Here is a 25,540-nt window from a genome sequence, read left to right on the forward strand (position 1 = left end):
TAGGAATAACAATTCTCGCATTATGAACTCGCTTACACCTGGGATCCGCTTTATACAACATAAGGTTTCTGAAAGTGAGATCAGGTACTAGATGTTGTTTATATAAAAGTTGTGAAAATTTTCACAAATTGTGATCTTTTAATATGCCTGTGGTTAGAAAGCACTGTGTCATTTGTTTTGTGAAGTTATTGACATCTGAAGCATCGTGTCTCAAATATAGGTGTTTTAATAAGAAAATTCTTTACATCAGTTCACAGGCAGGTAAAAAAGTAGGACAAAACTCTGAGTTCTCTTAAGTCGGTTTTGCACGGCACATGAATGTTATATCTAGCACCACATTGCAGATGTGTTTGGTGTTGCCTGTGTTCGAAATCCAGAGAAGTCTTGGGTGTAATCTAAAGTAGATATAAATCTAGCATAGTTTTTAAAATAAAGAAATACAAAAGTCTAGAGGACAACAGCTTTGATAACAGCTAATGGATCCAATTATACAGATGCAGCCACTCAAAATGGGTGAGGTATTTCGCGGCATACCGCGACACGCCCACCGGGGTATCGCGCCGTTCACGTGTGTCACGTGTGTCACGTGACTAACTATCCGGCGTCGCCTTGTTAAACCGCCAGGGGGAGCTTAACCTCTCATGTACAGCATTTGAGCCTTTAATTTTGAACTGTGTATTACAGCATGTTAATCATCAGTCATTAAAATGTTGGTATATTTTATGAAAGCAAGATTGCTCAGTTGGACAAAAGTACACAACCTACCTTTATCAGAAATATTTATGCATCAAAGCCTTTACTGAAGATATTACTAATAGTATTAATAATGGATGACTTTGGACAAGCTGTATACTCAAAGTATAATTTCTTTAGCACATTTGTACAAGCACTTGGAATCTGTCCAAGCCATACTTTGTCAGGCATTTTGTTTTACTTCAACGGGCATAAAAACTTCCTTGCTTTTAACAGGGCGTTTCACAATTTCTAACTACGAAAATGATTTAAAATGCGACACCTATCATGAAAAGAAAAAAATACACACCAGTATTCCATTTCTCCCTAAACATTGTAAGCTTCGAAGTCTTTAACTAACGTGATACCGGAGTCAACAAGCATACTTTTAGAATTTGATTAAAAGGGAATATAATATGGAATCGCGTATCTCAAGAATTTAATAACGGTATGATTATATCCGTGTACTGCGGCAGGGCTGTGTAGGGCTGTTTCGCCTGCCTGCTTATGCGAGCTGTCTTGTAGCCTACTGGTCTAGGTGCGTGACTACCAACTGGAAGGTTGTGTGTTCGAATCCAGCTGGTGCTGGACCTTTCAGTTTTATTTATTTATTTTTTAATCGCGTAACATAAACATATTACCGTAAGCAAACTGTACTGTATACAATATGTATATGTATATTTAATGTCTTAACTGTGCCTGTTTAAGTATTGAATATTCATATGTAATTTTACCACTGAAGGGAAATCTTAACATAAACATACAGTATATGGCTGGTCTCTTTAAAGAAAAAAATACACACCAGTATTCCATTTCTCCCTAAACATTGTAAGCTTCGAATGAAACCACTAAATAAAGACATAAATATAGAAATCTTAAGATTTGTTTTATTTAATGTTGGTAGCAGGATGAACTGTCAGAGTGTATATTTTGTCGCAAAGTTCCTACAAGATGTTAACAGTGAAAAAGGTATTTAGAAATGAGTTATTTCAAGATGAAAAAGAAAACATACACGAAACATGGTTTCATTACGACCAGAATCGGTCTTGATATATTTTTAACTTGATTTACAGTATTTGAGAGGTATGTCTTAACACCGATACTACAGTGCTTTAGTACTGCTCACGTATATGTTTCTAGGTTTATATTATGCATTTCATACAGTCAAATTACTTTTGAGCAACTAATAAGAAGCGCGAAACGGTATGCGTTTTAGTTTCGTTTTGTGCTGGAACCTGTGGATTGATTAGAGATATCAAGTACATACAAGTCATTTTATAAATGTTGTAGTTCGTCTTGAAAAAATGTTACGAGTACATCATCTATCAACAATTACACAGGTTCTGTTTCCATATTGCGGATTTTGGTTAGGTACAGTATTATCAAATCCAGTGGCGCTGTGTGTTACTTTACTGAGTCCCATGTCACATGGTCTGTGATTGAAACCTGTAAAACCGGTTTAATTCGTCACAGCCAGCACTCTTCAGGTGTGAGGGTCTTCTGCTCAGAATGAAACGCTAAAATGTTTTTGTACATTCTAATGGTAGTGGGGGTAGGGTGTGTGGGAACAGGTTTGGTTGAAATTGCATTGGAGATCTATGTTCTTCACACCTGAAACATTTTCTCTGAAAGGATTTTCTTCGCAGTTTAACCGATCTTGTTACAGCATGTTACAGTTTACTATTATTAACCATATTAATTTTAAGTGCTTAATGTAAAATCTTGTAAAAATATATTTTCATTGTTCAAATATACATTCATATACATTAAGTCTGACTATCATATAATAAGTTAAATACAAAACTAAAGAAAAAATAGGGTTAAATATAATTCAAAATATTTTGCTAACAATGTTAACTGTTTATGAATAATAAAATGTATTAACTAAGGAGTAGGATGGCACAGTTGTTAGTATGTTTTTTGTTTTATTTCTTTTTCATAAATACAACAGTAGTACCTGATGTCTCAGTGGCTTTCAAAATTAAATTATGCATGCAAACCTGTGAACTAGAAAGATAACTAAGATTTTAATACTAATTAAATGACCGCGGGCACTTTCCACCACCTCTACATTCTCAGAGTAGAACAGACTAACCTTCTAATGAAAGACGGTCCACCCCCCACGGACAGGAAAAGTGCCCACAGGCACTTAAACTTAATATGGTAAGTAACAGTAAACAGTAACATGGTCAGAAGAAGCACGTACAAACGTTTTCGAAATAACCACATATAAGACTCTGATGCTTAAAATGTTTAGGGAGAAAGTGGAATACTGGTGTGTATTTTTTCTTTAAACTACCAATACCAGCCATATACAGTCTGTAACGTAGGGATTTCTATATGTCTTTATTTAGTGTTTACATTAGTGACAAAGGCTAAACTTTTAGCTTCAGTAACGTGTACATATCTCCCCTTTTTATAAAACGACTTGGTTGAAAACTGTTCCAGAGCCACTGTTGTTTCATCAGTGAAAAGTACATCATGAAATGCCTCTCCCTGTTCAATCCACTGGAAAAAAGAAAAGGAGCATAAAGCTTCTGATGGTCATAAACGATATTCATTTAGGAGCAGCATCAGAGGTATGTTTTTAACTGCACTGCATTGGAGAGAATACCATAGTGTGTTTTTTTTTTTACTCCCTGGCGGAAACTGGCTTCCAGAAGAATCAGTATGGCTCAGAGATTAAATAAAACTTCACAGACATTAACGAAGAGCATAACGTGTGTACTGTATACACTGCAAGTACAACCCAACTCTCTGCAGGAGTGCTGGCTGTGACGAATTGAACCGGTTTCACGGGTATTTTCAAAGAAGGGGGCGAGATTTCCAGCGAAAGACACCCCCCCCCTCAAAAACCCAGTAAATACAGTACTTAATAGTTAAAGGCTAGGCTCCCGACTACGGCGAAAGGAACCCTTCTTTCATTAGAAGACAATGAACATATTTTAGCCCTGAATGAATTAATAGCAAACATGGTTTACATAAAAGACATTTTTCCAAGAAAGTTTAGCCTTTGTCACTAATGAAACCACTAAATAAAGACATAAATATAAAAATCTTAAGATTTTTTAAATACATGACTTTGCTAAAATTTATTTGAAAATAAAAACAATTACAACCGCCAGGGGAGAGAGAGAACAGGGGAGGGATGTTGGTTTTGCATAAGGGGCGGGGCTATGGAAATTAGGTCTGATTGGGAATGTGTAGTTACATGTTCTGGCTGTTTGTGAATTATCGTTGTTGAGTATGGAGTGTTGAGGTATTGATTTTGTGTAATGCTTTATGTTGAAAATTGAGGTGGATTTTGTTTATGATAAACAGGATAAACTGGGATGGGAGGAAGGTTATGTTTTGCATTAGGGGCGGGATTATGATAATTGGAGGACTTTGCGAGAGTAAAATGGTTTGATTATTTGATTTTGTATTGTGGTTGTTATCTATGTTTTTGGTTGGTATTATGTTTATATGGTTGTTTTTGTTGGTTGGTTGTTATTATGGTTATTAATAATACGATCTATAGTTGAAATCTGAGCCTAAATAAAAAGAAAAAGCAAGTGATTAGGTTTATGAGCAATCTAATTACTTATTCGTTTAAAAAGCTATATAAAATAAAGTTTATTATTAATTTGCTGGACAGAGCGGTGAACATTATTATGCATAAGACAAAGATAACGATCCTGATCAGTTTAGAAATCTGTGTACGCTGTAAGGTTTTTACTTCTTAAACTTTTAAAATACACGTTTTGAATAGAAAGAAATCCTCTTCCTGGTACAGTATGTATAGCAAACCAGCACGTCTTTTTTCTCCAATCAGAGGGGTGTCAGATGGTGTCAGCCAATCACCATTCCGCGTTGGGTAGCAACGGGTGACTGTTCTCAAGCGGAAGATGTAAACAGCTTAGTGTTCGTGTTAAATAATTTTTTTAAAATTAAAATTCATTCTATACAGCAATCGCATATTTGGGTACCGTTTCATAAAACTTTCATGCTTAAAATGTTTAGGGAGAAATGGAAGACTGGTGTGTATTTTTTCTTTAAACTACCAAGACCAGCCATACACAGTACAGTTTACATACATACAGTAATGTTTATGTTCCTAAATTAATATCGTTTATGACCTTCAGATGCGTTATGCTCCTCTTCTTTTTATGCTCAGCTACTAAAATTTCCCTTTAGTGGTAAAATCCATATAAATATTCAAAACTAAGCGGATTAAAATGTGCACAGTAAAGACATTAAATGATTAAATCTTTGCACTACCAACCAATGCACCACGAGTGCCCCTGTCGGTCATTTTGGCCAGCCAATCACTTGCCCTGCGGTACCCTCCGGTGCCCCGCGGTGGCTTGTGGGTAGGTTACTGTACCGCAGGTTTTTACCGCGCATTTTGAATGGCTGCATCTGTATATGGTAAATAAAGCATTGTTTCCAGTAATTGAATAGGCATGGTTTTAAGAGAGACCTATTGGATTGTGTCCCTTCATATGCTCCCTCTGTTTTAGCTATTTCTGCTTTTAATAGATGATGTGAAAAAGTTTTTATTGGTTTTTCTTGTTTTTCATGGAGGAAGGGAGCCCTAATAGCAATTTGTTTTATCCTTTTCTTTTAGAAATAGGTTGATATGCTTTTATCCTACAGGTTGTCTCTCAAAAGCCAGAGGGTGTTTTAGTGCAGAGCCTTCCAGGAGAATTCAAGGTAATTTCGCATACTAAGCTATATTGTCAGTATATGTAGCCAAACATAAAAATGAAAAATTGTCCTTCTGCACTAGATGTGTATACAATTAAGATTAGAATGAGAAAATACAGATAATGAACGAGCAGGTTTATTAAAAATTTAAAATAAATAATCATAACACCCAAATTGTAAAGTTATGTCACAAATATACATATATACATGAGTGGTTGGTATAATTAGAGTTCTTTGTTCTCTGGCACAGCTTTGGTGAAAAGAGTAATAAATCAGTCCAATATTAAAACAGATATTTATTAACTAACAAAACACAATGCAAAATTCAATGTACAAGTTAATCTATGTATAAATGGGGCATCTCAAAGAACTACATCCTGACCAACCAAAAGCCCCATACTTCTACCAATTATTCAAATCCTATGTAACACCTAAAAGGCGAAAAAGAGAGCTAAATGTGCCGTCTAAACCTAACAGTATATGACTTACAGTTAAATCTCCTTCTCTCTTTCCCTTTCAGCATGGAATAAATCTTTACATGTTCCTTTGCAGTCTATGCATTCAGACACAGCTACCTTCTGTACTTGAACTTCATAAATGGGAGAGGCCTTTTATATGCAACCTAGGCTGTATGGCTTATAAGACTGAAATCATTTTAATAATTCACTGAAATCTGTTCCAAGTACTATTTTTTACTACTTGATGTTATAAAAGAACATAAGTATTTACACTGATGCTTTTTGTACAATGATAATGCAACTAAAATTACAAGACAGCTCCTTATATTTTGGATATTAAGATCACTTTATTGGCCATATACAATTTCTTGTATTAGGAATTTGTCTTTTCGCATACCCTTAACTTGCTCTCCATGAGACACACAGTCAGGGAGAGAAGCTTGGGGTCAGAGCACAGTGTCAGCCATTTATATGGCACCACTTGGGCAGCTGGGGTTAAGCACCTTGCTCAAGGGCCCAACCGAGTAGGATTCCTCTGCTAGATATGAACCAGCAACCTTCCAGCCACAGGTGCAGATCCTTAGCCACAGAGCCACCACACCGCCCATTCCCTGAATGGTAATTTCAGAGAACATTCACAAAATTATTATTTACAAACATTTACAAACTTTAAACTTAATTTTGCCTTGAACTAAACTCCAGCGGGTGTGAGGAGAAGAAAGTAATTAGTAATAGCAGGCTACAGAATATTAAGCCGCATGTCTCTGGTACCCACAGGATTTGTTCAGGGCACCACAGCTCCTGCCAGTGACATTAATTCTCCAGTTCTAGCTCTTCATTTTTTTAAACGGAAAGGTGGAAAAGTGCAAATGCATTGAATTATTGCTATGCATTTGATCCATTGGCATTAATGGATGCTAGTTCTCATATTAAACTGTACTTTAACATTTGTGATTGATTTGGTGAACATAAAGGGCATTAAAATAATCCCTGTCTTACTATTTTTATTTCTTCCATTTACAGAAAATGTTTGGAGAAGACCTACCTGTTTCCCAGTGTGGGTTCTTGAGTGTCACAGACTTGGTGAGCTCCCTGAGTGACACCCTCCACCTGACCATGGCAGGAGGGGAGAATAACAACCAGCTAATAGTGATGGACATTGAGCAGATGGAGGCTCTTCAGCGTAAGCAGCCACTCGCCGATAGCTCACACACAAACACGTACTCTCTCACATGTTCATACATACAGTCACACACACACATACTTACAATCTTGCACACTCTCTCCTACACACTCTCCTACACATGCACACTTGCTTACAATCTCATACTATCTGCAGCAGGTATGCCTCATCCTAGCCCACTTGTTTTTAAGGTCTGCTGAAGGTTTTGATAAATCCAGTGAAGTCTTACAGTAGTGAAATTAACTTTCTGTAGGACATTTGCTGTTGTTGATTGAGAGAGAGAAGTCCAGATAAGTTACATGTAGTGTAAGTTAGATAAAATAATATTGTTTTGCAATGTTCAGTATTTTTCTGTCTTACAGTTTTACTCAAGACAACAGTAATAAGAAATTTGATTGTTTTTTTTTAATTGTAGAATGTTTTAGAATTGTAACATCCAGCACAGTAATACTTACAGTATGGTGAAAAAGTACGCACACCCTTTAAGATTTTATGGTTTAACATATTCTACCTTTCCTTAGGTAAATAGTAGGTGAAAGTAAGTAAAAAACGTAGGTGCTAATAGTAGATACAACTAACCTCATTGTGACTACACACAAAAGTACTTTGTCATTATTTAGAAACTCGGACAGCATTAAATATCTTATGAAAAAGTAAGTGCACATCATAGTTCTTCATCTGTAGAATTGTAGAATCGGGTAGACCAAAACTAGTGATTATTTGATCATCAGAAAGTGATTTCACCTGCAGATTAAATCAGAAACTTTATCAGTTTGGTATTAATTATTTAGGATTGTGGAAATACTTCATGTCCATATCAAAATAAATTTGCCACAGTCCTAGAAAAAGAATTGTTGCTTATCAGACTTTGAAAGTTTACAAAACACAATCTACAAATAGATAAAATTCAAAACAATTGCCAGTCTACCTAGGAAAGGGCACCCTACCAAATTCTCTACAACAGTTATTCTCAAACGTTTTGGACCGAGTACCACCCCTGATCAAACCAAAGCATCCAAGTACCACCTACAAGTCATCTTCTCATAGGGGCCACAGAAAATCTCAATGACCAACATGAGCATGAGCACACACACACTCACATATAATAAATATAATAATAATAACAAAACGTTATTTGATATAGAGCCTTTACAGAATGAAAACAACAACAACAATTAAAAATAAACAATAAAAAAGCACCATTTCAGTGAGAGGGGTGAGCCTGTTAAGTCGACCAAAGCAGATATGAATTCACTGGTCGAGCCTTGATACAATTCAACAGAGTCTAACAGATTTTAAATCCTCAGGCATTTTCTTGACCGCCAAGGCCTTGCGGTGGATGCTGCTCTAGCACCGTCTGTACAAACTCCGACGCATTTTATCCAGTCAGTGCCACTCTCTTCGATAAATTCATTTACAAGCCGAAATATGCCCTCTCCTGTAGTTCTTGTTGGTAGTGGCTTACAAAACAGAAAGACCTCATGGGACATACACTCAAACTGGTATCTAACATTAACGAGCAAACTGGCCAAATCAAAGGCATCTACGGACTCATCTAATTGCAGTGAAAAGCGTCTGCTCATCTAAACGTGCTCTATCAGCGTACTTTTGACATCATCTGCCATATAAGTAATTCAGGTGGGTTGTTCCGTCAGCATGCGTAGGCTGCAAAGGAACAAGTAATAGGTTTATTTCATGCTGAAAAAAAGAAGAAAGAAAACACAACGTTTCGGCCGTGGAGCCTTCTACAGGTGTGAGAAAGACGAGGCAGTAAGCAAAGGTAATGTAGTGGGAGAACGAGAAGGCTGGGAGAGAGGAGAAGCGAGAGGCGGGAGCAGGGGACAGAAAGAGAGGCCAATCAAGAAGTGTGAAGTCAGAATAAGTGTAGTAAGGTGTGAATTGAAACTTCCAATGAATGGAGAAAATTTAGAAGAAAAGTAGTCTGTCATTAAGAGAAGGGGGAAGGTGTGATCCTAGCTGCAGGATAATTTTTGTTTCTGTAGTCTTTCTGATGTATGAGTTTGGAAAACCATCTTTGAGAACACAGACGGAGAGATTAGAGTGGCCATGGCCGTCAGAGGTGAAATGGGAAACAATGGGCTTGGAGAGATCTTTAATCTTCACAGCCCTGACATGTTCTCTGAAGTGGTCTCCGAGTCACCTTCCTGTAGATGGCTGGGCATTTACTGCAAGAGATACAGTAAAAAAGGTTGCTGGAGGTACAAGATGCCATCAGGTTGGTCCGGAATTGTCCTGAGGGGCCTTGAATAAGTGTGGTGTTAGATGTGTACTTGCAGGTGATACAGCAAGCTCTGTTGCAAGGGAAAGTGCCTGGTGTGGATGGTTGCTGAGGGCGGTCAAGGGAGCTGTGAACAAGAAGGTTGTGCAGATAAGTTGGTCAGCGATATGAGTTGATAGGGCGGTCAGTCCTGGGGATAGTAACTGTGTTGGAGTGGTAGGGAAGAACCAAAGGAATGCGGTTGTTACGGCGGGAGTTCCTGATTGGGTTGATGGGTGTTTTTGGCTTGGGCAAGGGCCCTGTCAATAACACTGCTGGGGTATCCTCTGTTGATGAAAAAGGAGCATATTTTGAGGGCTTGGTTCTGGAAGTCGATGTCATCGCTGCACAATCGTCGTAGCCGAAGGAACTGTGAAAAGCGGGAGGGAGTTTTTAGTGTGTTTGGGTTGAAATGAGCTATACAGGAGATAGCTGTGTGAATCCGTGGGTTTGTAATAGACCGAAGTAGAGAGTCGGGGAAGTTGATGTCTAGAAACGGAAGAGTAGTGGAAGATATGTTAACCGTATATTTGAGGAACGGGTGGAAGTTGGTGAAATGATGCAGAAAACACTCAAGCTGGTCGTTGGAGCATGTGGTGGCACTGATGCAGCCAGTGTAGGAAGCGAAGAAGCATTCTTCTACCCAGCCAACAAAATATTGGTATAGCTGGGTCCCATTCTGGTGCCCATGGCAACTCCACTCACCTGTTGGTAAAAAAGGTTATTGAATGAGAATGCAATCAGTGTGAGGACCAATTCTGCAAGTGACAGAATAATCAATATCAATAATTCTATGAGTGTGTCTTTCGAAGGGGACAGCAGGTCGAGCTGTTTAGCAGCTTTTTCTCCACACATAATACGTGTCAGCTCTTTTGCCAGTGGTAAGCAACGTTCTTCACAAATCTGCAAGTTTGCGTTTTTCCCTGTTTCCGTTTCAGGAGTCTGTTTCAGAAGTTATAATAAGATTTTATTTCATGCGCACGGAGTGAAACAGAGATGCTCTGTGTATTTTTCTCAAATTAACCTAGAACAGTCCTTAAATATCTTTCTGTTATCTATCACGCTTTCCTGGGCTCACAAGATTTCCAGTGCTCCAGAACCACACACATTCTCCTACCTCCCTATTTGCTTTTTTTAAATACAATTGGCCGCTTATGTTCATAGCACACATTCCTATACAATGGCATAGAATTACATAGTAGCTCTTGTGTGCTCTCAAGTCTTAGTGCGTGCTGTATCGTAGTACGTAGGCTATGCATTTGACACATAAACTAATTTTATTAAAATAGAAAATATGAAAACCCATCCCAGTTTTTCAGTGCACACAACAAATTTCCAGGGTCATCTGGTGTACCACCTGGGGGCATCCCGCGTACCATAACTTTAGAACCATGGCTCTACAATATCTGACTGTATGATGGGCTTGAGCAAATTGATGAGAAGTGGAATTGTATGGCCATAATGCAAAACATCATGTTTGTTGAAAACCAAAACACTTGCTTTGACCAGAAAAACCTCATACCATCCATCAAGCATGTTGATGGGGGGTGATGGTTTGGGACTGATTCCTTGCCTCAGGACCTGGATGCCTTGCTGTCATTGAGTCCACCATGAATCCCACATTATATCAGAGTTTTCCAGAGGAAAATGTGAGACCATCTGTCCAATAACTAAAGCTGAACTGAAAGTGGATAACGCAACAGGATAACGATTCAAAACACAAAAGCAAATCTTTGACAGAATGACTCGGAAAGAAGGAATTCAGGATTTTGGAATGGCCAAGTCAAAGCCGAGACCTAAACCCCATAGAGATGATGTGGTAGGACCTAAAGACTGCTGTGCATACAAGAAAGCCCTCAAACTTATAGAGTTGAAGCAGTTCTGTGAATGCCTCCCAGTCTATGTCAGAGACAGATAAGATCTTTCAGGAAAAAAAGATCAAGTTAGCTGCTAAAGGGGGTGTCACAAGTTGCTGAATTAAGGGGTGCACCTTCTTTTTCACACAAATATATTGAATGCTGGATGTTTTTTTAAATAATGATAAAGCGGACTTTTGTGTTTGATTTGTTAAATTAAGTTAGTTTTATCATGTATTGGAGCTTAGAACCAAGTCAGGGTCAAATATGTGTCAACATGTTCAGCTATAGAATCTTAAGGGGGTGTACTTATTTTGTCACCACATTATTTTTTCTGGGGATTTGATCACCTAATTGTTTGGACAAATTGTGAATTACACATGAAATTGTGTCATTTAAGATCTGTTTTGTGAGACACATCCCATTTTATAGCATGTCCGGATGTTATTATTACCATTTGTGTAAAAAGTATTCACATAATTGTGAATGGGCTGTAATACATTTACATTTCTTTGAAAAAAGTGGTGCATATTAAAATCTAAAAATGGTGGAAATTTTGTCTTCCATTTTAATATATTAATAAATAATGTTTATGTAATTTGGGTAATATTTTAAATTATAAGCCAGCAGCCATGTCACCCTGCAGCTCTCAACTGGCTACCCACTGAAGCCAAGCAGGGTTGTGCCTGGTCAGTACCTGGGAAGCTATCGTTGCTGCTGGAAGTGGTGTTAGTGGGGCCAGCGGGGGGCACCCAACCTGTGGTCTGTGTGGGTCCTAATGCCCCCAGAATAGTGGCGGGGACACTACAGTATACTGTAGTGGGTGCCATCTTACCCTGGCTTGTGCTTGTTGCTTGCCGGGTAGGCTCTGGCTTCCTGCAACACCGTATCGTATAAAGTGGTTTGGTAAATGACATTAAATTAGCAGAATGTTATTTTTATTTGTTGTTTTTTTTTGGTGTTGGTCTAGTAAAATTTTCACCTTCTTCCAACATTCTCAATTGAAACTCAGTAGTACTGAATATAGCACTATATATAATTGTTCATATACAGATGTCACGTTTTGCTTCTACAGAGAAGAAAACGAGTCCTGGATCCCAAGCTTGTGCATCGTTCCAGTCCTTGAATCCCTCCAACAGGAACATCTCTTTCTCTGACATTTCCCAGTGGGAGAAGAATGTCCTGGGGTTGGAACTGGATCAGACTGTAGGTTCAGAATCGGGCCTTCGATTCATGACAAAGGCGCTGTACCAGGTAACTTGTGAACAGACAGTGGACCATCAGTTAGCACACATGTTCGGTCTCTTTAAGAGTTTACTTTTGTCGTGTGTGAGGTAACAGCTATGTATTCACAAACAAGAAAAACCCCAGAAACATACATTTATATTTTCTACTTCTCTCCTGTTCCCTTTGAAACAAAAAACCACACCACGCCAATCCTTGCACGATCAAGGCGTAGCTAATCTCAGGACCCCGGGCGCAATTAAGGCCCACACCAATCCTGGATTTTACGTGCATTTAATGCACCACTCGGTTTCAGAACCCCGGGCGCAATTAAGGCCCTCACCGATCCTGAGCCTCAGAACTCTGGGGGCAATTAAGGCCCACACCAGTCCTGAATTTCGCGGTAAAGGTCCAAAAGGTCCACGCACAACTAAGGCATACACCAGTTTCGAACGCCTGTACACAATACCACGAATCACCGCCTGCCAGACCAACTTCTGGGCTTACAGCAAACCACCCATTAGAATAAGGTTCTGGGTCCCGAGATGAAGTTAAACAGATGAGTTTATTGCATGCAAGGAACAATAAAGCCGAAGTCTTGTTTCCCGCAAGAAACAACAAAACCAAAGTATTGTTCGATGTGCCGGTACAAACTTTTAGGTTATATAGTCCTTCCTTGCTGCTTCGGACGTCATTCAGTGTTATGGCAAGGGGGGGTCATGGTATTTGGCCAGTAAAGAGACCCTGGCCAAATGGTCAGTTTAAGATTACGCCCCCAGGGGGTTCCTAGCTCGCATCTGGAATCCTTATCTGTTAACCCCCTTTCCTGCCATTAACCCCTGTTGCTTAGAAGTCTAATTTTCAGGCAGAACTGACTTAAGTTAACCCTTTTTACATCTTGTCTCTTACTTCAAATATGTATTCATTATTGCAAATCATTTTGTAAAATACGTACAGATTATTTTAATTAATTTGCCTTTCTATTTAAGTAAGGTTATTAAATGAATTTACTATTGGGTTCAAGTACAGATGCAGTACAGACACGTACCGGAGGTAATTGGCTTCGGCGTCGTGCATCGTGACGCGCGATGACGCAAAATACCGCGGTGCGTGATTGGTTGACCGACAGGGGCACTCGTCGTCCGTTGGTCTGTCGTAGAAAGACTTACTGTAAACGTCTTTACTGTGCCCGTTGTAGATATTGAATTTTACCACTGAAGGGAAATCTTAGTAGCTGAGCATAAAAAGAATAGGAGCATACTGTAACGCGTGTGAAGGCCATAAACGATATTAATTTTGGAACATAAACATACAGTATATAGCTGGTCTTGGTACTTTAAAGAAAAAAATACACACCAGTATTCCATTTCTCCCTAAACATTGTAAGCTTCGAAGTCTTTAACTAACGTGATACCGGAGTCAACAAGCATACTTTTAGAATTTGATTAAAAGGGAATATAATATGGAATCGCGTATCTCAAGAATTTAATAACGGTATGATTATATCCGTGTACTGCGGCAGGGCTGTGTAGGGCTGTTTCGCCTGCCTGCTTATGCGAGCTGTCTTGTAGCCTACTGGTCTAGGTGCGTGACTACCAACTGGCAGGTTGTGTGTTCGAATCCAGCTGGTGCTGGACCTTTCAGTTTTATTTATTTATTTTTTAATCACGTAACATAAACATATTACCGTATGCAAACTGTACTGTATACAGTATGTATATGTATATTTAATGTCTTAACTGTGCCCGTTTAAGTATTGAATATTCATATCTAATTTTACCACTGAAGGGAAATCTTAGTAGCTGAGCATAAAAAGAATAGGAGCATACTGTAACGCGTGTGAAGGCCATAAACAATATTAATTTTGGAACATTAACATACAGTTTATAGCTGGTCTTGGTACTTTAAAGAAAAAAATACACACCAGTATTCCATTTCTCCCTAAACATTGTAAGCTTCGAAGTCTTTAACTAACGTGATACCGGAGTCAACAAGCATACTTTTAGAATTTGATTAAAAGGGAATATAATATGGAATCGCGTATCTCAAGAAATTAATAACGATATAATTATATTCATGTTGCAAAAGAACTGCAACGGACATAAAAACTCCCTTGCTTTTAACAGAGCGTTCCATAATTTCTAACTACGAAAATGCCAGGTGAAAGGATTTGTAAACATATTTTGTTAAAGCAAGTCAGTTTTTTCCGCAACACATAAAAGACATTTTTCCAAGAAAGTTTAGCCTTTGTCACTAATGAAACCACTAAATAAAGACATAAATATAGAAATCTTAAGATTTGTTTTATTTAATGTTGGTAGCAGGATGAACTGTCAGAGTGTATATTTTGTTGCAGAGTTGCACCAAGATGTTAACAGTGAAAAAGGTATTTAGAAATGAGTTATTTCAAGATGAAAAAGAAAACATACACGAAACATGGTTTCATTATGACCAGAATCGGTCTTGATATATTTTTAACTTGATTTACAGTATTTGAGAGGTATGTCTTAACACCGATACTACAGTGCTTAAGTACTGTTCACCTATATGTTTCTAGGTTTATATTCTGCATTTCATACGGTCAAATTACTTTTGAGCAACTAATAAGAAGCGCGAAACGGTATGCGTTTTAGTTTCGTTTTGTGCTGGGACCCGTGGATTGATTAGAGATATCAAGTACATACAAGTCATTTTTTAAATGTTGTAGTTCGTCTTGAAAAAATGTTACGAGTACATCATCTATCAACAATTACACAGGTTCTGTTTCCATATTGCGGATTTTGGTTAGGTACAGTATTATCAAATCCAGTGGCGCTGTGTGTTACTTTACTGAGTCCCATGTCACATGGTCTGTGATTGAAACCTGTAAAACCGGTTTAATTCGTCACAGCCAGCACTCTTCAGGTGTGAGGGTCTTCTGCTCAGAATGAAACGCTAAAATGTTTGTGTATATTCGAATGGTAGTGGGGGCAGGGTGTGTGGGAACAGGTTTGGTTGAAATTGCATTGGAGATCTATGTTCTTCACACCTGAAACATTTTCTCTGAAAGGATTTTCTTCGCAGTTTAACCGATCTTGTTACAGCATGTTACAGTTTACTATTATTAACCATATTAATTTTAAGTGCTTAATGTAAAATCTTGTAAAAATATATTTTCATTGTTCAAATATACATTCATATACATTAAGTCTGACTATCATATAATAAGTTAAATACAAAACTAAAGAAAAAATAGGGTTAAATATAATTCAAAATATTTTGCTAACAATGTTAACTGTTTATGAATAATAAAATGTATTAACTAAGGAGTAGGATAGCACAGTTGTTAGTATTGTTGTAACAGAAGAAATAAGGTTCTTGATCCCGAGATGAAGTGAAACAGATGAGTTTATTGCATGCAAGGAACAATAAAGCCGAAGTCTTGTTTCCCGCAAGAAACAACAAAACCGAAGTATTGTTCAACGTACTGTTACAAACTTTTGGGTTATATAGTGTTTTCTTCTCCGTTTCTGACGTCACTCGGTCTGATGGTAAAGAGGGGGGTTCATGGTATTTGGCCAGTTTACGATGTTCTGGGCAAATGGTCAGTTTAACATTACACCCAGGGGGGTTCCTAGCTGGCATCTGCAATCCTTATCAGTTAACCCCCTTTCCTGCCATAAACCCCAGCTTGTGACTTGGAAGTCTAAACCCCCTACAGAAAAGATTAAATTCAAACCCCCGTCTTCACATCTTTCTTCATTCCCCCCTTATAAAATATGGCATACGTCAGTGTAGCCTATTTTATACATACAATGTCAGGGCAGATCTTTCCTTTCTTGGCGAACAGGTATGTATTGCCATGACATTGTACGTTCCACGGTTATGGTAAGATGTGATACATGTTTTTGTGCACGTGATGATTACAATTATACATATAAACAATACTACTCCTATAGATAAACACTATAAAAAGGTTCCACCCCAGGCCCCAAACACAGACTTTACCCAAAACCCAATTCCCCAATTTTCAGTATAATAGTCCTGATATTTCTGTCCCTCATTGTAAATGTGTTGGGCCAGATCTGAGATGTGCTCAGAATTATCAGGAATATATGTGCAGCATTCAGTGCCAATTACTGCACAAGTTCCTCCTTGGGCCGCCAGTACATAATCTAAAGCTAGTCGGTTCTGCATGGCCACTGTTCTGAGGGCTACCATCTCATCATTAACAGCCTTCAGACTAGATGAGGTAGACTTTGCTAATTCTTCTAAAGTCGAGGCCATTTGAATTAACTCTCGACTCAGAAAGTTCATGCCGGCTTGTGGAAATATTATACCTAAATAATATTCCCAATCAGCCAATTTTCTTTGTGGTCTGTGGTTAGGTCCGAAGGGGCTGTGGGTTTGAACACGGATATGAGGAACCACATATCCTAAATAACATGAGCCAGACCACTGGGCTGGCAGCCATGGGTAGGCTCGTTTTCCACAAATGAAATATGTTCCGTTTGGCGCTCCCCATGCCTCTGAAAATAAGAAGCTTATACCGAATTGTGGGGTGTGCCGATCCCATCCTGGAATTTGGGAGGTAGAGGTGGATATATTTGCAGCGCTGGTAAGGTTGCAACGACTCCATCCAACCAAGTGCAGACCAATTAGTGTGCTGAAAACATATGTTTCCCTCACGTTCCTTATTGAGAGTCAGGTATGGTGGTGTATGGCTTCTGTTATATTTAGGAGCGTAAGAGCCTGTGAAACTCGTGGGCTCTAAGCCTCGCTCCTGTAGATATTGTAATGTTGTGCAGGTTAAAGTCGTGTTATGGCAACCCCCCATAGTTTGTCATATTAAAATCTCCTAAATTATCCCTCCAAATGATCATGCCTATGACTTCCTCGCGACGCCAAGTAATGGCTCCCATAGGAAGTCCTCCCTGTACATATTTGGGTAATGCGGCACACACCCAGCAGGCACTTTGGTTGGTTTTCTTAGCTGTCAGATAGGAGAGGCCTAAAAAGGAATTAATTCCATGTTCTCCTTTGTGGGAGAGATGATCATTAATTCCTGCGGAACATAGTCCTACAGCAACAATTATTGTTATAAACAGAAATGATTTCATTCTGAGTCTGTAAATGGGGATGAGGCTCGTCGGCAGTGTGGCGCGTGGATCCAGCGATCTTTTCCTTCCACTCGAACCGCAGACTCGGTTGTCAACAGGATCTGGATCCCACCTGGGCTGGAGAACCTGTGAAGGAAATTTCCTGATCCACACCCACTCTCCTGGGATGAGGTTGTGCCCTCCTTCAGGTGGTGGTCCCCACGCCTCCAGGACCTGCTCGCGGGCTCCTTGGGTGGCCTCTGTCAGCTACTTGCAATAATACAAAGGAATGGTTGATCCCTCTGAGGAAACCCCAGTCTCAGCACCTGTAAGAGAACTTGTTTCAAATTATTAAAGGCGGCTTTTGCTGCAGGAACCAAGGCAATCTTGTCCTTGTACTGCACTCCCCCCTTAAGCAGATCTGTTAAGAGTTGTGCTCACCCTGCAAAAAACATATTACCCAGGCCCTGTTAAAATTCCACAATGCTAGACACAAAAGGGCCTTATCATAACTGCTTCTATTAGACACTCTAAAGCTGAAGCAACTCAGACTTGTGGGTTTCCTCGTCAGGGGAAGCACTCAGAATACCATCAACATATTGAGTGATCACAGCCAGTTGAAGCCACGTGATACCCTGTTCTGCATAGTCATTCTTTGTAATGCATAATATTTCAACCCAATAGATCTGGGATCAAACCACCCATTAAAATCTGGTACTCGGCAAGTAAAACTTGCTGTCCCAATACTCCTGTGGCCTCCTGCCATCTTCCCCTATACATTGCTCTATAGTACACTGTTGAACAGAGGAGTGAAACAAGCATGACAGTAGTGCTCCAGTATCCCCACCACTCCATTAACAGTACATTTTTAACCACTGGACTGGGACAGACTTAGGGAGGCTACAAGGGATTTACAGGATCTAATCGTTAGGTAAACAGATTTTCTCACAAGACGTTATTCTCCCCAGTCTCGATTCTAAACCTACAGGGTTTCAGCATGTCTGGTTTCGAGACATTCGAATAAAACCAAATTGTTTCCACTATTGCAACTAATTGTATAAATTACAATTTATAATAATTTCTAATAATACAAAAACTGTTTAACTACTTTTACGTCCACCTGTACTGTACTTATACGTTTCAGTCGCTCTTATATTTTCCAATCTCCTTAAGTTGATTTTCGTCAAGTCTCTTTAGTTACGTCTCTAGCCAGTCCCGCTGGCTAAACACACTCACACCGTCATTTAGTAGACCAAAACTCACAGTTACACACATACATACCGGCACACAAATTCATAAAACACACATACACATCGAGAATATATTTTTCTCTTCGTAATACAATGTGCTGTATTCTTGTTTTACTCCTACATGAATCATTTTAATTCCTGAAGCGCACTCCAGGTTCGCTGCATTTCTAATTTCGGGTGCGGTACTTTAGCCCACCGGTCAATATCTTACGGTTTTGGATTTGATCGTATGGGGGAAATCAGGGAAGGTAGGTGCGATTGCAGACCCCCTCGACGGGGTGCGAGACAGTGTTAGAGTGGCGCTGTCATCAACGGCACCAGCCCCTGCTACATCAAGTCCTTTCCCACTTCGAGTGAGAGTACAGACCTGCGGGCGCCCTCCCTCTAACAGGGGAGACCCTGATCCGTCTTTATCACACTCATACCAAGTGTTATCCCAATCAGACCCCCCTTCTCCATATGGCCACTGAGGGAATTGATCCCAATTATTTTAGTTTCCTGCCTGTTTGTTCCCCTGTGGGAGAGCAGGACATAACTTAGTCGCTGGCTGCAGCACATTAACCAGTGCAGCGTGACCAGGAGTTAATTCCTTCTTTAGTTTCTCATTCTCCTGTACTGCCTCTTTTAGCTTTTTTTTTTCTATACTCTTTCGTAGTGAGTAAAGTATATTTTTTTTTCCGGGTTTTTATTTTCCCCGTAAACACACTTTTAAGTCACATCCCAATTTCTTTCTTTTTTGTCATGTATCTGCCACCACTGGTGCCGGCCGTGCACCAGGGTGGGAGCTACATGCTTGTGCTTTTGCCAATCAATACTCATATATGCTTTCTTTACAGGCGTCTTCGCCCCAAATTCCCTCTGAAAAACTCAGCTTTTTCCATATTTTTCTCCTTCTTTTCCGTCAACTTACACTTTTCCGATATTTAAACGGACCCTTCCACCACTTTCTCAAACCATCAGTTAGCGCACATGTTCGGTCTCTTTAAGATTTACTTTTGTCGTGTGTTAGGTAACAGCTCATTCAGTAGGGGGATGTTTTCACTTGAAAAAAACCTGTGCATTCCTGCACTCATTCAGCTAACGGCGTCTGTTACCTCCGGATCTAAATACCTCTCAGAGACTTTAGAGAGGATTTACACCGCACTGTTCACAGGTAAGAAACGAGACCTCGAAAACCCCCTTTCTTGATCAGTAATTCACCATCCCCAGAACGCCAGCATCGCTGCTTTTGCCCCGGGGTGGACTTACGCACTGAGCTCAATCAGGGCGATTCTCGGGTCTCAACGTCCTTTAAATCCTGCTACTTAATGCTTTGCTCTTTTATTATGAGGTGTGTTTATGTTAGTGTCGTGCGTGTGTATATGTATTTCACAAACAAGGAAAACACCAAAAACATACATACATATATCTCTTCTACTCCTGTTTCCTTTAAAACAAAAAAAAACCACGCCACGCCAATCTGTGCACGATCAAGGCGTAGCTAATCTCAGGACCCCGGGCGTAATTAAAGCCCACACCAATCCTGGATTATACGTGCATTTAATGCACCACTCAGCTCCAGAACCCCGGGCGCAATTAAGGCCCACACCGATCCCGAGCCACAGAACTCCGGGTGCAATTAAGACCCACACCAGTTCTGACCTTCAGAACTCCGGGTGCAACTAAGACCCACACCAGTCCTGAACTACGTGCATTTAATGCACCACTTGCTCTAGAACCCCGGGCGCAATTAAGGCCCACACCGATTCAGAGCCTCAGAACTCCGGGTGCAATTAAGACCCAAACCAGTTCTGACCTTCAGAACTCCGGGTGCAATTAAGACCCACACCAGTCCTGACTTCACGGTAAGGGTCCAAAACCCGTTCAAAACTCCACGCGCAATTAAGGCATACACCAGCTTCGAACGCCTGTACACAATACCGCGGAACCCCTGCCAGACCAAATTCTGGGCTTACAGCAAACAACCCATTACATACACCGGTGCCTTCCCCGGGCCAGAGGAATTCAGAAACTCACGTTTACTCCGTCATCTCGGGCGATTCTCGCAGGGAGCAGAGATTTCCCAATCGGTCAGAGAGAGTCGGGACTTTTTTTTTTTAAAAAAGAGGAGTCCTTACCTCTTTGTAATGTGAGCGCTGACCGTCTCTCCTGCCGATGGGAAGTTCTGCGCCTTCTGGAGCATCCGCCGACTACGCCAAATTTGTTGTAACAGAAGAAATAAGGTTCTTGATCCCGAGATGAAGTGAAACAGATGAGTTTATTGCATGCAAGGAACAATAAAGCCGAAGTCTTGTTTCCCGCAAGAAACAACAAAACCGAAGTATTGTTCAACGTACTGTTACAAACTTTTGGGTTATATAGTGTTTTCTTCTCCGTTTCTGACGTCACTCGGTCTGATGGTAAAGAGGGGGGTTCATGGTATTTGGCCAGTTTACGATGTTCTGGGCAAATGGTCAGTTTAACATTACACCCAGGGGGGTTCCTAGCTGGCATCTGCAATCCTTATCAGTTAACCCCCTTTCCTGCCATAAACCCCAGCTTGTGACTTGGAAGTCTAAACCCCCTACAGAAAAGATTAAATTCAAACCCCCGTCTTCACATCTTTCTTCAGTATGTTTTTTGTTTTGTTTCTTTTTCATAAATAAAACAGTAGTACCTGATGTCTCAGTGGCTTTCAAAATTAAATTATGCATGCAAACCTGTGAACTAGAAAAATAACTAAGATATCCGTCCATTTATAATGGTGGCAAAGTGCCGCTGAAGTAAAACAAAATGCCTGACAAAGTATGGCTTGGACAGATTCCAAGTGCTTGTACAAATGTGCTAAAGAAATTATACTTTGAGTATACAGCTTGTCCAAAGTCATCCATTATTAATACTATTAGTAATATCTTCAGTAAAGGCTTTGATGCATAAATATTTCTGATAAAGGTAGGTTGTGTACTTTTGTCCAACTGAGCAATCTTGCTTTCATAAAATATACCAACATTTTAATGACTGATGATTAACATGCTGTAATACACAGTTCAAAATTAAAGGCTCAAATGCTGTACATGAGAGGTTAAGCTCCCCCTGGCGGTTTTACAAGGCGACGCCGGATAGTTAGTCACGTGACACATGTGAACTGCGTGATACCCCGGTGGGCGTGTCGCGGTATGCCGCGAAATACCTCACCCATTTTGAATGGCTGCATCTGTATTTGCAGGTACTTTTGTGGGCTAGTATTTATGAAAAGCAGACATTTTTAAACAAATGTTTAAAAGAAGTGATATCACCCCTGTTGAAACCTGACATAATATAATTCTCCTTCAGTGGGAGACCCAGTCTTGTTGCACTGCTGTCTAGGAAATGGTACTCTATACACTCTCCCAAGAAATCATGATCAAATACTGGAAGAGACAAAGCAGACCAGCACCCATATCAAGTGTATAGCAAGTGCAAACATTTTCTCAGGTCATTTAGATTTAGATAGTGAGGTACCATCATTCCGCAGAAGCACTGGTTATTTTGTCTTGAAATTTCTTGTGCTGTAGCCACAAACATTGAAAAGAATTATTGTAAAGTGTTTCGTAATTGCATAAGGATAAACATATCCAATGTCTCATGTGAACTTGTGCATTATAAAACCTGAAGTGAATAGTACTATGGGAGTCTGGAACAAGCTGTCCAGCCTTGTTGCTGGGAATGACTGTTGGACAATTGGTGACTTTTGGAACTTTGGAGGTCCTTAAGATTTTTGTGAATTAGTGTTATGAACACATCTTTCACCTTGTATTTATAATAAAGCCTTAAGCAATCATCCACAATTGTGTACATTCTGCTGTAATGTTGAATACTTATCCAATCTATGTGGATTCAGATCTCCTGCGGACACAAAGAAACAGCGACAGGCTGTTGCTGCATCCAATCGGCATCCTTTGGGCCGGTGCCAGGCAGTCCTGGTGCAGCTGGAGGTGTGGGAGATGGAGGAAGAGATTCCTGCCGCGGCACGCTGGGAGTGACTCTCTGAAGACCGGCTAGTTAGTCCTGGCTGGACTAGCAGAGTTTATGCACATGAAAAGTGACTGCATGTCCAAGCAAGTCACACTCTTTAGACTGGAAGAAGACCGGTTTGTTCCCGATGTAGCGCTAGTCCTGAATACTAATATTCAGCTGTCCACAGTTCCAACAGTAGTTCACTTGTTGATCAGCTGAGTGTCCGCGGTGGGTTCACGAAGCTTGCTGCTGGGCTAACCTTCGGGTGGATCCTTTGGTTACACGCGGCGACCTCCGGTCTTGACTCTTGGAACAGAGTAAAGTCCTGGCGCTCGGACACACTGGCTGTCACATGATTGTCCGAGCTGAGTCTGAGAATGTCCTAGAGGGGCACCTTCTGGGCCCTGTGCGGCCTCTTTTATCTGGAGGAACTACGGTCATTCATTGGTTGAAAGTTCCGCGGGCATTTGAGACCCACGTGTGGTTACCCTGCCCTACCAGTTCCCGATTGGCTGATCAAGGTGGAGGATGAGTATCAATGCTCTCTAACCTTGGGTTGTAAACCTTGGGATGAGACTCTCTTGGAATTTCCCAGACAGTAAGGCACCAGAGATGATTTGCGGGAGAATCTCAGCCTTGGGAGTTGTTCCTTATCGGGAAACTCTGTCACATAGAAAAACACCTTATATCTGAACCACATGGAATGGCCTCTCTGTGTCCAGCACCACTTAGATGAGGGAGAGAGAGACTGGCAAGGGAGCAGCAAACTTAATTCCTGTATTATTAATAAGCCTTGCTGCTACACAGTAATAGTGTAATTAGCAGCCATTAAACAGTTATCCCACAAATTTATTATCATCATTTAGGGAATCCATTAAGCCGTTAGAAGGCCGTTAAACTCTCTTGTTCTTCCTTCCACCCTCACAGACACGTCTAGAGCAAATAATGCAGGACTGCTGCAATATCATGAATGGAAATTCAAACAATGGCTAAGAAAGGGTTGCCTCCAACTAGTATGAGATATGTGTCATGTAAAGACACAGTTAAGAAGCACATAAAAGAAACACAGGTATTGTGGGGAGTGTGTATAATGTGATCTAATTAGTAGTTTTGTAGTAACCCATAATTCTCTCACTCAGCACGCTTTTTCTGTTGTCTTCTGCAGAAGCTGGACATGCTCCATCCCATGTTGCCTCAGGTAGAAGAGCCAAAGATCCCTCCAGATGCAATGCAGAGTGGTTGTCTGCAACCTGCTGCACGACGGCAGGAGGAAACCTTTGTGCCTGTGCTGGTAGAGAAAGTGGTGTCTCCCAGCCAGTTCTACATCCGCTTCTCAGACACACACGAGGCCAGGGCCCTGGAGAACATGATGTTTCAGATGAGGTGAGTGGGCAGACCTTGGGGCTCCAGAGCAACATAATAAGAATTATTCCTCACACTTACAGTGGTGTGAAAAAGTGTTTGCCCCCTTCCTGATTTCTTATTTTTTTGCATGTTTGTCACACTGAAATGTTTCATCATCAAACAAATTGAAATATTAGACAAAGATAACACAAGTAAACACAAAATGCAGTTTTTAAATGAAGGTTTTTATTATTAAAGAAAAAAAGTGGCCTGTGTGAAAAAGTGATTGCCCCTAAACCTAATAACTGGTTGGGCCATCCTTAGCAGCAACAACTGCAATCAAGCGTTTGCGATAACTGGCAATGAGTCTTTAACAGCGCTGTGGAGGAATTTTGGCCCACTCATCTTTGCAGAATTGTTGTAATTCAGCCACATTGGAGGGTTTTCGAGCTTTAACCGTTTTCTTAAGGTCATGCCACATCTCAATCGGATTCAGGTCAGGACTTTGACTAGGCCACTCCAAAGTCTTCTTTTTGTTTTTCTTAAGCCATTCAGAGGTGGACTTGCTGGTGTGTTTTGGATCCAAGTGCGCTTCAGCTTGAGAACACGAACAGATGGCCGGACATTCTCCTTCAGGATTTTTTGGTAGACAGCAGAATTCATGGTTCCATTTACCACAGCAAGTCTTCCAGGTCCTGAAGCAGCAAAACAGCTCCAGACCATCACACTACCACCACCATATTTTACTGTTGGTATGATGTTCCTTTTCTGAAATGCTGTGTTACTTTTACGCCAGATGTAATGGGACACACACCTTCCAAAAAGTTCAACTTTTGTCTCGTCAGTCCACAGAGTATTTTCCCAAAAGTCTTGGGGATCATCAAGATGTTTTCTGGCAAAAGTTAGACGAGCCTTTATGTTCTTTTTGCTCAGCAGTGGTTTTTGTCTTGGAACTCTGCCATGCAGGCCATTTTTGCCCAGTCTCTTTCTTATGGTGAAGTCATGAACACTGACCTTAACTGAGGCAAGTGAAGCCTGCAGGTCTTTGGATGTTGTTGTGGGTTTTTTTGTGACCTCTTGGATGAGTCGTCGCTGCGCTCTTGGGGTAATTTTGGTCGGCCGGCCACTCTTGGGAAGGTTCACCACTGTTCCATGTTTTTGCCATTTGTGGATAATGGCTCTCACTGTGGTTCGCTGGAGTCCCAAAGCTTTAGAAATGGCTTTATAACCTTTTCCAGACTGATAAATCTCAATTACTCTGTTTCTCATTTGTTACTGAATTTATTTGGATCGCAGCATGATGTCTAGCTTTTGAGGATCTTTTGGTCTACTTCACTTTGTCAGGCAGGTCCTATTTAAGTGATTTCTTGATTGAGAACAGGTGTGGCAGTAATCAGGCCTGGGTGTGGCTAGAGAAATTGAACTCAGCTTTCCAAAGATGTGATAAACCACAGTTGATTTATGTTTTAACAG

The 25,540-nt window shown here is 40.3% G+C and overlaps 1 protein-coding gene across 5 annotated transcripts in view; it reads left to right on the plus strand.

Annotated features, from left to right (window-relative positions):
- Positions 1–25,540, plus strand: part of tdrd5 (tudor domain containing 5) — a 47,892-nt gene that overhangs the window by 13,079 nt on the left and 9,273 nt on the right. For all 5 annotated transcript variants that reach the window (XM_015355830.2, XM_015355833.2, XM_015355832.2 and 2 more), the window contains 4 exons: positions 5,371–5,427; positions 6,903–7,062; positions 12,272–12,450; positions 23,889–24,106. In XM_015355830.2, coding sequence (XP_015211316.1) covers positions 5,371–5,427; positions 6,903–7,062; positions 12,272–12,450; positions 23,889–24,106 — 614 coding nt within the window. The remainder of the gene's footprint in view (positions 1–5,370; positions 5,428–6,902; positions 7,063–12,271; positions 12,451–23,888; positions 24,107–25,540) is intronic.

This window comes from Lepisosteus oculatus, chromosome 9 (assembly GCF_040954835.1).
Source record: "Lepisosteus oculatus isolate fLepOcu1 chromosome 9, fLepOcu1.hap2, whole genome shotgun sequence".
In the NCBI taxonomy this organism is placed as follows: Eukaryota; Metazoa; Chordata; class Actinopteri; order Semionotiformes; family Lepisosteidae; genus Lepisosteus; species Lepisosteus oculatus.